The 13,949-nt window shown below is 49.5% G+C and overlaps 1 protein-coding gene across 1 annotated transcript; it reads left to right on the top strand.

Moving 5' to 3' along the window:
* Nucleotides 1-372: 372 nt before the first annotated feature.
* SOX17 (SRY-box transcription factor 17) lies at nucleotides 373-2,706 on the top strand. The gene is made up of 2 exons (XM_004372590.2): nucleotides 373-737; nucleotides 1,361-2,706. The coding sequence occupies exons 1-2, from the start codon at nucleotides 431-433 to the stop codon at nucleotides 2,278-2,280; spliced, it is 1,227 nt and encodes a 408-aa protein (XP_004372647.1). The 5' UTR covers nucleotides 373-430; the 3' UTR covers nucleotides 2,281-2,706.
* Nucleotides 2,707-13,949: the final 11,243 nt, after the last annotated feature.

Genomic DNA, 13,949 nt, shown 5'->3' with positions numbered 1-13,949 from the left:
GGGGACCTGGCGCCAGAGCCCGGCTCCAGCCAGTTTTCCCGGGGGCAGGTGTAGCCCTGGAGCGCGGGGCCGGAGGAGGGGGAAGGGACGGGCGTGGGGTTGAACCCGGACTTGGGACTCGGGCCGCGGGCTGGGCGTGGGCCTAAGGACGTCCGCCGGCCCGCCCCCGGCTCTCCATTGGCCACCGCGGGGCAGAAAAGGCCCCGCGGACCCCGGGCGCCGCAGTGTCACTGGGCCGGCCAGGACGGCGGGGCTGCGCTGTGGGTCGGGACTGATCCGGAACGTACGCGGCTGGGTCGAGGCCGGGGGTGGGGTGGGGATCGTCGAGCCCGCACTCTCCTCCGCCCGAGGCGGGCGCGGGCATCTCCGGGCCGGAGGAGGCGGCAAGTCCGGCCGAAGGCTGCGGGGCGCGGGGCTGGCCTGGAGCGCCATGAGTAGCCCGGATGCGGGATACGCCAGTGACGACCAGAGCCAGGCCCGGAGCACGCTGCCCGCGGTGATGGCCGGGCTGGGCCCCTGCCCGTGGGCCGAGTCGCTGAGCCCCCTCGGGGACATGAAGGTGAAGGGCGAGGCGGCGGCGGGCAGCGGCGCGCCGGCCGGAGCCTCCAGCCGGGCCAAGGGCGAGTCTCGTATCCGGCGGCCCATGAACGCCTTCATGGTGTGGGCGAAGGACGAGCGCAAGCGGCTGGCGCAGCAGAACCCAGACCTGCACAATGCGGAGCTGAGCAAGATGCTGGGTGAGTCCGAGCCGGAGCCTCAGCGCCAAGCGCGCCAGTGTGAAGCGCTGAGCTGGTTACCAGAGCCCAAAAAGATTTTTGCCACGCGGCCTTGAGTCCCTAGACCAGGGGTGTGCTGCGGCCACGTCGTTCTCCGGGGCACTCGTTCCCTTCCCGATTCCCGCTCTCCCAACTTTCCAAACTGGTTTCCGGCCTCGGTCTTTGGTGCGGGTGGCCAGGGGTGCAGGGGTCCAATGACTCAGTGGTGTACCGCCTCCCTGCGCGTCTGAGCGGCTGCTAGGGCACTCCTGGCCCTGAGCCAGATAGGCCTTGACCTTGGTCGCCTCGATCGGTCCCCGAGCCCTTCGCGCACTGGGGGACGTGAATCAGTTTCTCGAACCGCCGGGGTATGGGCGACCCGCGGTCAGGAAGTAAAGAAAAAGGGGGTGGGTTTAGAGGAGCTGGTCTGCGTCTTCCTTCCTAAGGTGCTCGGACTCCCCTTTGGCAGCTGGGGTCCCAGACCTTAACCCTTTAACTTAACCCTTTAACTTGACCCCGTTTCCCTCCTGCTGCGCAGTTAAAGGCCCGGGCGAGGAAGGGAGCGCGCGGGTAACCTCTGGTCCTCTCCTCACTTCCCCATGCAGGCAAGTCGTGGAAGGCGCTGACGCTGGCGGAGAAGCGGCCTTTTGTGGAGGAGGCGGAGCGGCTGCGCGTGCAACACATGCAGGACCACCCCAACTACAAGTACCGGCCGCGGCGCCGCAAGCAGGTGAAGCGGCTGAAGAGGGTGGAGGGCGGCTTCCTGCACAGCCTCGCGGAGCCGCCGGTCGCCGTGCTGGGCCCTGAGGTCGGCCGCGGGGGCATGGACGGCCTGGGCATGCCCTTCGCGGATCAGGGTTTCCCCCCCGGCCCGCCGCTGCTGCCCCCGCACATGGGCGGCCACTACCGCGACTGCCAGGGCCTGGGCCTGCCCCCACTCGACGGCTACCAGCTGCCCACGCCCGACACGTCCCCGCTGGACGGTGTCGAACCCGACCCGGCCTTCTTCGGCGCCCCACTGCCCGCGGACTGCCCGGCGGCTGCGAGCGCCTACAACTACCCACAGGCCTCAGACTACGCGGAGCCCCCAGAGCCACCCGCCGGACCCCAGCACGCCCGGCTCGGCCCCGAACCCGCGGGCCCCGCGCTGCCGGGCCTCCTGGCGCCCCCCAGCGCCCTGCACCTGTACTACGGTGCCCTGGGCTCGCCGGCGGCGGCAGGCGGCACGCGCTGCTTCCAGATGCAGCCGCCGCAGCACCCGCCGGGGCCCGGGCAGCCGTCGCCGCCTCCCGAGGCGCTTCCCTGCCGGGACGGCGCGGACCAGAGCCAGCCCTCCGAGCTCCTCGGGGAGGTGGACCGCACGGAGTTTGAACAGTATCTGCACTTCGTTTGCAAGCCGGAGATGGGCCTCCCTTACCAGGGACATGATTCTAGTGTAAATCTCCCGGACAGTCACGGGGCCCTCTCCTCTGTGGTGTCTGATGCCAGTTCTGCGGTATATTACTGCAACTATCCTGACGTTTGACCGATCCCCGAGATGCGAGCCTGCAGGCCAGAGGCACAAACAGTGTTACACAATTCCTGGAGGAGCTAAGGAAATCCTCAGCCTCTTGTTCTGTTTTTGTTTTTAAATTGCCTTGGCATATAATTTATGGTAATTTATTTTGACTACCACTTGAACCTTTGGGAGGAATGTGAGGTTGCGGTTTAAGATTTGTTCAGAGACTTGTTCCCCACACTGCGTTGTCGAAAGTCCATTTCCAAGTTAAGTTTACCAGATTTGAATGTGCCCCAGGTAACTCGCTCCGTTTCCTGAAAGTATTGATCAAAGAGATTTTGTGCGGGTGTTTTTCTAATCTTCTAAAAATAAAATCTGAATTTTTGCTTTTTCACTCTGCCAGTGCCTCTGTCACACTGTCAGTGTTTTATCAAGAGCTAAGTCTTAAGGTTGATGTTAATATTAAAGCTTAAAATACTTTAGTGGTGACCTTTAATGTATACTTTCTGTAGATTTGTCATTCTTTCATAATAGTAGACCTAAATGGCTTCAAAGAGAATCCGTGAAAGTGAATATTAGGATATCCAAGTTTGTTTTGAATTGATTTTGCTAGAAAAAAGAAACCTCATGGAACGCACCTATGTCGTACATTCCAAGTGATCTTATTCTCTATGAAGTAATGGTTACTCTTATATAAGTATTTTCAATTCTAGTATATCACTTTAATCAAAGGAGAGTACCCAGGTGGCTTTGGTTTTTTGGTTATTGAATAGTAACGTTGAGACTTGCTTACAGGGGCTTTTGGAAATTTTTGGTTGTTTGTATTCCACCAGGAGTCTTTACCCAATACCCACCTCCTCAACACTAAACTTGCCTTTAATTCTCACATTTCTAAACCTTGAGAAGTACAATTACTGGCTTAAAAATAATTTGAAGGAGTCACAGGAACTAATGAAAATAAAACTTGTATTGTGACTTTTAATGAACCTGAGCAGCTCATTTCAATAGTGTGTTTTGATATTGTATGTTAACTGCATATGTGACATTTTCTGACACCTGAAGTTCTTGAGCTTTGGGAAGACTCCGTGGTTGGTTGGTGTATCCTGTGCTTTATAAATACTTACTCTACAACCCTAGAACATCACTGTCATGCCCTTATGGGGAAGAAACTGAGTCACACCCTTGTAAGTAGGGGATCAGGCCCTGCAGTCTGCTGCAGTGCTCTGAACTGCTGCGGTGTTTTCACAAATGTTTCAGATTGAGACACAAATCAATGCAGTTGGGCATTACCAGTGCCCAGGGTTTCTTCATGCCGTTCTATCCATAGAGCTTGAGCCTGAACCAGCCAGTGAGCATGGAAGGTATTCTCCCATTGTGCAAGCGAAGAAAGAAGGCACAAACCCTCACCTGCTCAGTGTGTGGAGAAGGCTTGGTATTGTGAGTTCTTCCAACATAAATTTGTATCTGTGGGCACTGGGAGAACCTTCATTCTGGTAGCAAGAAATATGTTACTGCTCCATAATGTTAAGTGCTATAAAGAAAAAGAAGGGGTAGGAGGATAGTGTCAAGCATTTATCTTGAAGAGGGGTTTGGGAGGTCTATAGGAGCTGAAATGCTTGGCTGGATTCTCTTGAGAAATAGGTTTTTTTTTTTTTTTTTTACGAAGGGCTTCCTGAATGCTAGGAATGTTAGGGATAAAAGGTTTCAGCAAGGAAAGGTAAGTTTCTTTTGTAAGACATTATAGAGGCTACCTTAAAATTTGAAATTATGAAATTCACTCTAGGATGATTTCTACCATTAAATCCAAGTAATTTGCCTCTAGTGCTCTTCCTTCCCCTTCTTCTTCCTTTAATCCCAGACAGGTGGTTCTGCCCAGCCTGAGCTTCTTCCTTATGGCAAGAGTTCCCAGGAGATAAAATGAGCCAAAGTTTCAGGTTAGTTTATACTAGTTTCAGGTTAGTTTATACTAGGCATTTGAGGGGGCCTGCTTGGCCAAAGGAGGCCACAGTCGTGTTCCTGGCTACTTAAACTCTTTAACAGAATTAAATTGTCCTCAAGAGAGAAGATAAATAGGGAAAAGAGTAAGAGAAAAGAAAGAGTTTTCAGAGGGAAGAATTAAACGTCAAGATATATACTTAAATAACCACCAGGTCAAGGTAGGAACACCAGGTCAAGGTGGGAAAGTAGTGAGAGCTAAAACTGTTCAGGCACAACTAATCCATGGGAGTAGGGGGTTTTATTTTGGAAGCAAATATATAAAGGGTATGTTGTTTCCCCCATGTCTAGTTATAAGATACTTCAGAGATGTGTCAGGAGAAAGGAATCCAGGGAGTCTCCGGTTGAGTTCTAAGCACCCTTAGATATCTCAATTTGAATTCACCTTAGAGGATAGTCTGAGGTATCTCTTCCCCAGGATCATGCATACATGCACATACACTTAATATTTCAAGTATCATTTTGAAGAATCCATGACCCTTTATGACCCATCCAAGGGCCAACAGGAACCTGGAGCCTTCAGATTTAGAAGCCCCGATGGAGAGAGAGGTTTGTTGGGAAAGATTGCACCTAAGCAAAAGGCAGTTTCTCTAAAGCTGAAAACACAGTGGGGCATATCATCAGCCCTGCCTTATTGTTGGGTCTCTCTCCTTGTGGCATTTGAATCAGGGACTATGGGGAGTCGTAGTCTGTCCCTCGCTCAAAATATTAAGGAAACCTGTGACGCCCTGCCAAGGTGAATATAGGATCTTTTCCTTTTTGCCATTTTCCTTTTGCTGGTAGCTAGTTTCCAAGGCTGGCATAGTGAATCCATGCCTTTGATATTTACATACTTTTATCATCCCCTCCCACATTTAATGCATGTTTGGCTTACTGCTTTAATCCAGTATAATGCAGTAGAAGGGATACTGAGCCAGTTCAAGGACTAAACCTAAAGGAGGCTTGGCGGATTCTGTTTATTGCTCTCAAAGCACCGAGGTACTGTGAAAAGTCCAGTACCAGTTACCGTGGTTACCGTGGTGGAGAGACCACATGGAGAGGAAAGGCTCTGAGACTCCCTGAAAGGGGGAGATGCTCAGGCTTTCCCCCAGGATGACTTAGTCCAAGCCACCATCTGATTGTAAGTCAAGGGAGGCCAGCAGAGTAAATAGCTCAGATGAGCCCAGGCCATCCACTGATGGGAGAGAAAAAGGCAAGGGGTTGTTATAAGCCACTAAGTTTTGGGGTGGTTTGTTATGTAGCAAAAATTACTGAAACAATTCTTATCCTTAAATCATTTGTTTTTAAGTACCAGAATGTGGGTGCTGGTGGCAAAAATCAGGGTAAGGACTTTGGGGTCAGAGGCACCAGTAGTTTTAAGGTGACAGAGTGTAAAGCATGGACATAAGATGAATGATGTGTGACATCATCTAAAAGACACTAGCCTCCCCTTTCATGGGGTGAGATTTCCCGACTGGAGGCCAGCATAGAATCTACATAGTTTTGAGAGACCCAGAAAGATAAAGGGCATATTCTTTCCCGCTAGGACCCTGACTACATCTCTATTGAAGGGGCCAGAGTGAGTCTAATAAATTATCTAAACTTTTAGGTTATTCAGACAAGCAACTAAGAAGTGATTTCACAGTGAGACTATTGCTTTTACTTATTATTCTTATCTCAGGAGATTACTGTACTTTTAGTTTGAATCACGCTGCAAAAAGTATCAGGCTGCTCTTTAAATCTGTGCTGGTGTCAGGAAAAGCACATATAAATCAAAGCGACCCAGAGAAAATGGGAAGGAAGGCTATGGACCAAAATACACTCTCGCCTAGCATTTTTATTTCTTTATTGTGCTTTATTTTGTTTTTTAGTCTAGCATTTTTAAATGCCCCTTCTCATTTTGTTTTTAATACTCAGAACCATGCTTGTCACATAATGTTGAACATTCCCTTCCTCCCCCTCTGCCCTTTGATTGATTTTGACAATGTTAGTTATTTTACATACATTATTTCAGCAGAAATTTATTCTTCCTGCTTAAAAGATGCTTCTTTCTGAGTCCAGAATATTTGTCTGGCGGGGGTGGCAGGGGGAGGCACTGATGTCCCTACCCAGCCTTCATCTGGTATAGAATGAGGAACCAAGTCGCAGCTCAAGTTTTTCAACATAATGAGTCTGTGGTCAGTTCAGCATTTCTTCAGGTCCTCTGGCTCTGGGACCCAGTCTACATCTCCTTGATTTTGCCTGTAACACCTATCCCCACCCTCCTTCTAGTAGAAAGTTTTCAGTGTACTGTCTTCTGCAAAGTCAGACAGCTTTATGTGAATCAATAATACCATTTGCACCCATTTCTCCTATACAAACCCTGAACCCTCACCACAAGCAATTATCCCAGCTTGGTTCTAGAAACTGGAAATTTAAAAAAAAAAATTTTTTTTTCTTAATGCAGTGCGGAGTATATAGTCAATGCCTAATAAGTTGTTGTTGTTATGATAATAATGGTGTTTTAAGTGTACAATTTCTCTACAACTCAGGTCCAAATAACAGTTTGGCTGAATTAAAACAAAAAACTACTTATTTTTTCATGGCTCACTGAAGAAATTCCAGCTTTGAGGATCTTGTTTTCTCTTTAGCCCAAGTCTTAAACATTTTGCCAAAGTTGACTTCATAACTAGTATTCCTAAAACTGATGTTGCTCAAAAACATGACTTTTTGAAGTCTTGCTCTCTAACTGGAGATTCTTATGAGGATAAATACCCGGCACTGGACCCGCCTGTGGGTTAGACTGATGCCTGCTCTGCTGTCCCACATCCTTGATCTCTTGATGGATGACAAAAGAAGCATGTGGCAAGCACACAGTGAGCTGAGCAGGTTCTAGTTTGTCTTCTTTGGCTAGATGGAGAGCTACCCGGGCATGGATGGCCTGATTTTCCTTCTGTATCACCTGACCTGGCACCCTGTAAGTGCTCAGCAAACCTTTACTGAATAACTAACTTGTTATCTCAGTTTTTCACTTGGGGGAGTGGCGGGGGGGTTCCAGTGAGAACTTGGGAGTTTCTGCTTTGCCTCTTTTTTTTTCTATTTTGAGATGATGGTCCAGTCGTTAAATTCCTTTCTCCTGAATAATATATGAGAACACTGGAAATTAATGCAAGAGACTGAAGAAAAGAACCTCTGCATTTTGGGTTAGAAAGTTCATCTTGCTCAGTCACTTGGCTTTGTGATTTTGGAGAAGTCTGTAGTCCTTTCCAAACTCCAGTCTGCTCATCTGTAGAAAGCAGGGGTAATGATAAAAGCCCTGCCTGCCTTACTGAATCGTTGTAGGGATCAAATGAGAATGGCCTTCAGTGCCACAGAAAGGGAGTTCTCTCCCCATCTCTGTCATTTGATTTTATGTGTCTTTTTATCTAACTCAGCAGACCTCAGGGATTTAATTTCATTCTTCCATTGGAAAAGAGAAGACAGGAGTAACTCGCCTCCCTTGGGTTCTTTGCATAGTGGATTGAGAATTTTACAGCTTTGTAAAGATTGTCCATATTTGCTGGAGATAAATATCACCTGTGTTTTACTCTGGGCTTTGGACAGCTCGGCCTCTTTGATTATAAAATGAGAATAGAAATAATTGTCACTTGAAGGGATCAGGCTACCTTATTCCCTGTTTGACAGAGGGACTTTATGTATAGAATGCCTCAGTACATGTAAACTCCCATTTAGAATGAAGACCCCAAGGTCTTATAAAAAGACCATCAGTTGGGACACACTGAAGACAGTATCAGCTCTGCTAACATCCACTTTTTAGTTCAGCCTTTCCTCCTACCAGTCATAGCTTCTCAGATTCTGAATTGTAATTTCCATGTCATTTACTTCTTTAGGACTGAACAGAGCCCGAACTCTTGAAGGTGAATAAGTGGAATGGGAGAGGACAGCAAATTCAGAAATAAATTCTGGCTTCCAGAAGTTCTAGGCTATTAAATCACCCAGTTCTCAGAAGTGATTTCTTTCACCAGGGCAAATAGTGGATTGACTAAGAAAAGAAAATTCTGAAACACTAACAAAACGAAGGAACAATTTTATAGTTGTTCTCTATTAGCAAGTGCTTCTGCTTATTTTGATAAATCTATTTGACTGTGTATAAATATAGCAGGGATTGCACGTGCACATAGAGACATACCAAGAATATTAAACTAAAGAAGGCTTAGTGAGAATACAGAAGGGAGAAATAAAGTACTCAGGTTTGTTGTTTGAGTAAAAAGGATTGTGTAAGAAAATTGTGTAATTTTTATTCACTTTTCAAATAATTTAAATTTTAAGGGATGCACAGGCTTACAAAGTTCAAACATTACAAAGGGTTTATAATTTAAACTATAAGTTGGAGAAGGTTCCATCCCTCCCAAGCACCAGTCCCACGGGTCAATGCCATTTTTGTTCCACTGGGCGTTACCTGCATTAATATTATTAGAAATTCTGTTCATCTGGTGGCTAACTAATTAATATACTTGCACTACTAATTCCAGATTAATCATTTTTAGACATTGACTTCCCGCTATGATAGCTAAGAAGTTTCTGCCCTCCTCTATTTTCCAGATGTAATTATATGATTTCCATTTGGGTAATCCCATTGATTACCACCGCATTTAAAATATTACCATTTAACACCTTTTACTTGTTGCATCACAAAGGCAGAATGTCTTGACTCCTCACTTTGTAAGATGAGACCATTAGGGCCCCACCCTTCCCCGCGGCGCTCCTCCCCCTTTCTGCGAAGTTGGGTATTTTTTGACGGATTTTGTGTGTGTGTTTTGGGGGGTGGAGCAGATTGAACACTGATGCATGCATCTTAATCAATCGCAGTCAGTCCGGACTGCCTACCACAGTGTCGCACTGTGGCTTCAAATTCACTCACTTTGTACATCCAGTAGCAAGATAAGTAGTCGCCGTAAATCTTTACACACACACCCACATGCACACAAATCATTTCAAAGGTGCAGACTCCAAGGTTAGTGCTCCCACCATCCTCCCACACCCTTCTGGGTGCCTGGCAAACCGCGACGATTCCCTCCCGCACAGGGCGCGCGCAGTGCTTCCCTCGCCAGGACTCGGCTTCCGCTGTTAGTAAATCAGGGGAACTTTTTAAGTAGACTCTGGATAGACTTCAACTTAGAAGGTAAAAGATCTTGGGTTTGGTGTTTACAAAAAAAAAAAAAAGCGGGGGAGTGTGTTGGAGGAAGGCACAGCCAGAGTTCAGGATAGCGAGGCCGGTACCTAACCCGGGGCATGGCTGGGCAGTAGGGGCCGCCCCAAAGCCCCACTTGGGGACCGCGGCGTCGTGCGCAGGTCGCCCGGACCCGCTGGGCCCGCACCCGGTAACGAGGACCGAGGGACCGTAACGCACAGCGCTTGCCTCGTGGCGTTTCGAGGCCATCCAGTGCCGGAGGGCATCTCCCGGCGCTGCACCTCCTGCTTAGCATGCACCAGGCCCTCCGGGTCAGGCGCAGGAGCCCGAGCCCGCGCACAAGCTCAGCGGAAGCTGCCTGAAGGCTGGCCTCGGGCTGTGCGGCCGTGTGCTCCCGAATCCGACCCGCTGCGCCGACGGTCCAGCAGGTCCACACTCGGGATACGGAGCGCTCTTTCCTCCAAGGAGTGCAGGGGTGAAGGACTCAGCGGAGTGTTTTGTGTGACAGGACATCAAACCCAAAAGCTGCCGGGCCCGCTGGATGGGTGGATCCGCGGCGCCAGAGTCCTTGACCTCGCGGTGGAGCAGGGCAGCAGGAGCTGCAGTTTTCTGCGCTGGACCTGGGCAGAAAAGGCCATAGTCCGGGGGCCCCCACAGTGTCACTGGGCCGGCCAGGGCGCAGGGCTACGCTACGGGTCAGGACTAGACCAGAAGGCAGGGGGTGGGGTCGAGGCTAGGAGGACCGTTGCAGCCAGCTTTTCCTAGCTCAGCCGGGCGCCGGCATCTTCGGGGAGTGCGAGGCGGCGAGTCCGGCCAAGGGCTGCTGGGCGCGGGGTTGGCCTGGAGGGCCATGAGCAGGCTGAATGCGGGATACGCCAGTCACTAACAAAGTCAGGCTCAGGGCGCGCTGCCCGCGGTGATGGCCAGGTTGGGCCCTTGCCCCTGGCCCCAGCCTCTGAGGCCCCTCGGGGACGTGAAAGTGAAGGGCGAGGCAGCGGCAGGCAGGTCCAGGCGTGCGGGACTGGACGTTGGACCGGGCCTAGGGCGAGCCTAGTATCCCGTGCCTTCAGGTGTGGCTGAGACCGGGTATCAGCGGCTGGCGCAGGGACCCGGGACTGCAGGGCTCGGCGCGAGAGACCCGGGACCGCGACGGGTGGGCTTTGGCGGGGAGCGGGCGCCGACTCGCCGGGCTCGAGAAATCCGCGGCGGTAGGGCAGTGGCTCTACCTTCAGGCAGCTTTCTCGGTCCAGAGTTTTTCCTCTGGAGAAACAATTGACTGGCCAATAGGGGCGGGAGATGAAATTAAGCCAAATATTCTAAACCAAATTGTTAACCGTTTTCTGGTAAAAATGATAACACGAAATATTGCGGTTTTGGGATAGGTTTTTCTCTATAAAAATCTTTTATAGAGATTTATCTATAATAGAAATCTCGAATGCCCTGATTTCAAGTAAAAAGAAAAGCCGAATTCCTTCTTCAGTTCTCAGGGTAAGACACCAAGAGACAAGTAGTGACGTCCTACTATGAGGCTACTCGTTGTCTTTGGAGATGGAAATAATGTCATCAGCACCGTTAAGAGAAACGCTTAAAGCGTCGGGATTTCACGCAAGCCTGGCTGCCGTCTGCGCACACCGGGGTAACAGTCTGCCCTTCTTTTTCTTTTTTTTGTTAAAGTTTGTGTTAGGAAAGCCAGACTGAGCGGCCTCTACATGGTTGTGGATATTTAGTGCTCACTGAGCTTCGGGAGCGTTTTAAGGGGAGAGTTGTTTTTCTAAAAGAAGGAATAAAATTACCAGACTTGATTTCTGTCACACCAGTGTAAAATCATCTGTCTTCTGCATGAATAGCTTCATTTTCAAAAACATTTTAATCTTTATTATTATTTTTTTCATAAAAATTTAAGCAGCACCTCAAAGGGAAAATAAGGCCTCCCTGCCAGAATTCAAGCTTCAGAGCTAATGATGCTTATAACCTCCTGGGCTCCTTTGCACACATTTTCTCTGCACCTGCAGTCATACAAGCATATAGGATTTTCTTTTTCTTTCTTTTTTCACCAATGGCATGAAGTTGTTCCTATCATTCTGCAACTTGCTTTTTCGGTTAACAGCATATGTTTTACGTTTTGTATCCGGAGAAGATGGACCTCGGTTTCTTGTCCCGTCTCCCCTCCAGTGTGCGTTTGTATCTGCAGTTTAATCCTTTCGTGTACAGTTAACGTCCTCAAATTCCCTCACACTCACGTGTGCGCATGAATGGGGAGTGCCTGCATTTTAACATAGAGGACTCACTGGGGAACGCATTTCACCCGAGAAACGAAGAGGCAGAAACTGTGTACCCCCAAGTGCAATCTTCATACAAGACCAGTTGTTTCTGTTGTTTATCTCATGGGCGCCGGCTGCAGAGCTAGAAAACTCGGTTGGCTATACGCGTTTTCACGGAACTGCCCGGAAGTTGCCTCTTTCTTGTGGGCAGGATGACCTGTTTGCACTCACAGGACCCTAATACTAGAAGGCTGAGAGGGCCTCCCAAGAGGCTGGCTTGGTTGTGAGGTGGTGAGAAGTTCCCCAATAATTAAAGGCTTATTGGGTCTCTGCGTATTGGTTAATATTATTAATAATGTCTTCGTTTAGTGTGTCGTCACCCATGTATGGGCCCCACTAGGGGCACTGTTTTGGGGGCTTCACGCCAGCCTATGGGGTGCATGTGCTGTGCGAGAGAGGGGAAGCGAGGCAGTGTCCGGCGAGAGGGGCGCAGGCGGAGGGATGGCCTTAAGGAGATGGCGGCGCTGCGTGCGGCCCTGCAGGGCTCCTGCAACCCCCACCCCCCGCCCCTCAGCCCGCTGCAGCTGCCCCGGCACGTGAGCGGCCACTACCGCAACTGCCAGGGCTTGGGCGCACACCCTCACGACGACCCCGCTGGACGGCGTGGAGCCTTCTTCACCGCCTGGCTGCCTGCGGACTGTCCCGTGGCGCCTACAACTCCCCGCAGGCGTCGGACTACGCGGGGACCCCGGAACAGCCCGCCCGACCCCTGCCCGCCGGGCTCAAACGGGAGCCCGCGGGCCCAGACCGGCAGCGCCCTGCGCACGTACTGGGCTCAACGGCGGTGGGCAGCGGCCGGCCGGCGGTGCGCGCGGCTTCCAGATACAGCCTTCCGCCAGGAAGAGGACCGCTCTGAAAACAGAGTCAGAAACTGTGGTGGACTCAGGTGCTGGTGCTAGATTTCACCCCTCCGCTCTGTCCCCTGTAAGTTCCATTGCCAGTTTGCAGTGCTTAGAATTGAGACAGTTTACAAATCCCAATACGGAAAACGTTCCCGGCTTTCTCAGAACGAACATTCCAGTAAGATCAATGTTTGACGTTAACATCTCAAAGGAGGCAATGCAAAATGTGCCCTGCTTAAGCGTATACAAAGCAAATCTCTTTCATTTTTCTATTTATGCGAGTTATTTTTGTATTAAAATGGATTATTTTAATAATGTGTGGAAAAGTAATGGACCGTGGTAGAAAGTGCCTTTTTTTTCCTCCAAAAGTTATCTCATTCTAACTATTAAAAACAAAACAAAACAAAACTAACATTTATGCATTATATTCTACATTTTAGGTCACCATTTCTAAAGTTCTTGGCTGACGTCTTTGCAAACTTGAAAATAAATATTTTAACACAATTTCTGTGCATATGTGGATTTTATATTCTACTGCAAAATTAAATGAGATGTCCCTGTCTCAATCTAAGATCACGCAGGAAACGTACTTAAAATGGGTGATTGAAGAAAGTCCAATGAGCAGACTATAAAGGGAATCTGCCAAGGGTGTGGAAGCACCCTAGGGCAAACAATAGCCCAAGGCATCACCCATCAGCCCAGATTGAGAAGGGCGAGGAACCCAGGGAGCTGTCGCTTTGGGGATCCCGCCAGAAGAGAAATGAAGCCCGCTCATGGCCCAGGAGGAACAATCTTGTTGCCCTGCTGATTTCCTGACAGTACCTCTCACTGGCCAAACCTCACCCCCACATAGAGGGCGGACCGTGGGTGCAGTCATCACAGGGAGGAAGGGATGGTGGGTGCATCTCCGGTGGCAGAAAAGGCCAGGCTTTCTTATTGAACACCTCGGAGGGAGGGAGTTTAGCACAGCGCGGCAGACTGAGTAAAATTGACCTTCGTGCGGAAGGGTCATCGTGGTAGGAGAGAGTTGGAGTCCTCAGGAAGTTTACAGTCCGAGTGGGGACCTCAGAAAAATGAGCAACAACACAACACTGCCAGGCAGAAGCTTCCTCCCCCATGTCTCTGGCCGATGACTTCCTGGAAAGCTTAGGTGAGATCCTTCTAGTTGCTTGTGTTTCATCCTGTACAACTTTAGGAATTTGAAATTTCTAGTTTCCGAGGAGGCTTTTAAAAAGTTTGGGGGTAGATTAGTACTTGGTGATGAGCCACATTCAGATAAAATCGTTTCACAAATGCCATTCTCCATGTGAAATGTGGAGTTCATGTCTTGCAGTTTATCATGCTCTACTTAAGATTTTGAATGGGTTTGGGTATTTCTTGACAAGAAAG

This window comes from Trichechus manatus, unplaced genomic scaffold, assembly GCF_000243295.1.
Source record: "Trichechus manatus latirostris isolate Lorelei unplaced genomic scaffold, TriManLat1.0 scaffold00018, whole genome shotgun sequence".
NCBI lineage: Eukaryota > Metazoa > Chordata > Mammalia > Sirenia > Trichechidae > Trichechus > Trichechus manatus.
Note: the sequence above shows the minus strand (reverse complement) of the source record. Positions and strands in the feature narration are given on the sequence as shown.

Excerpts from the sequence above, each read along its gene's own strand:
- SOX17 (XM_004372590.2), top strand. The coding sequence starts at position 431 with ATGAGTAGCCCGGATGCGGGATACGCCAGTGACGACCAGAGCCAGGCC. Across the intron at positions 738-1,360 it reads GGAGCTGAGCAAGATGCTGG|GCAAGTCGTGGAAGGCGCTG; the intron begins GTGAGTCCGAGC and ends TTCCCCATGCAG.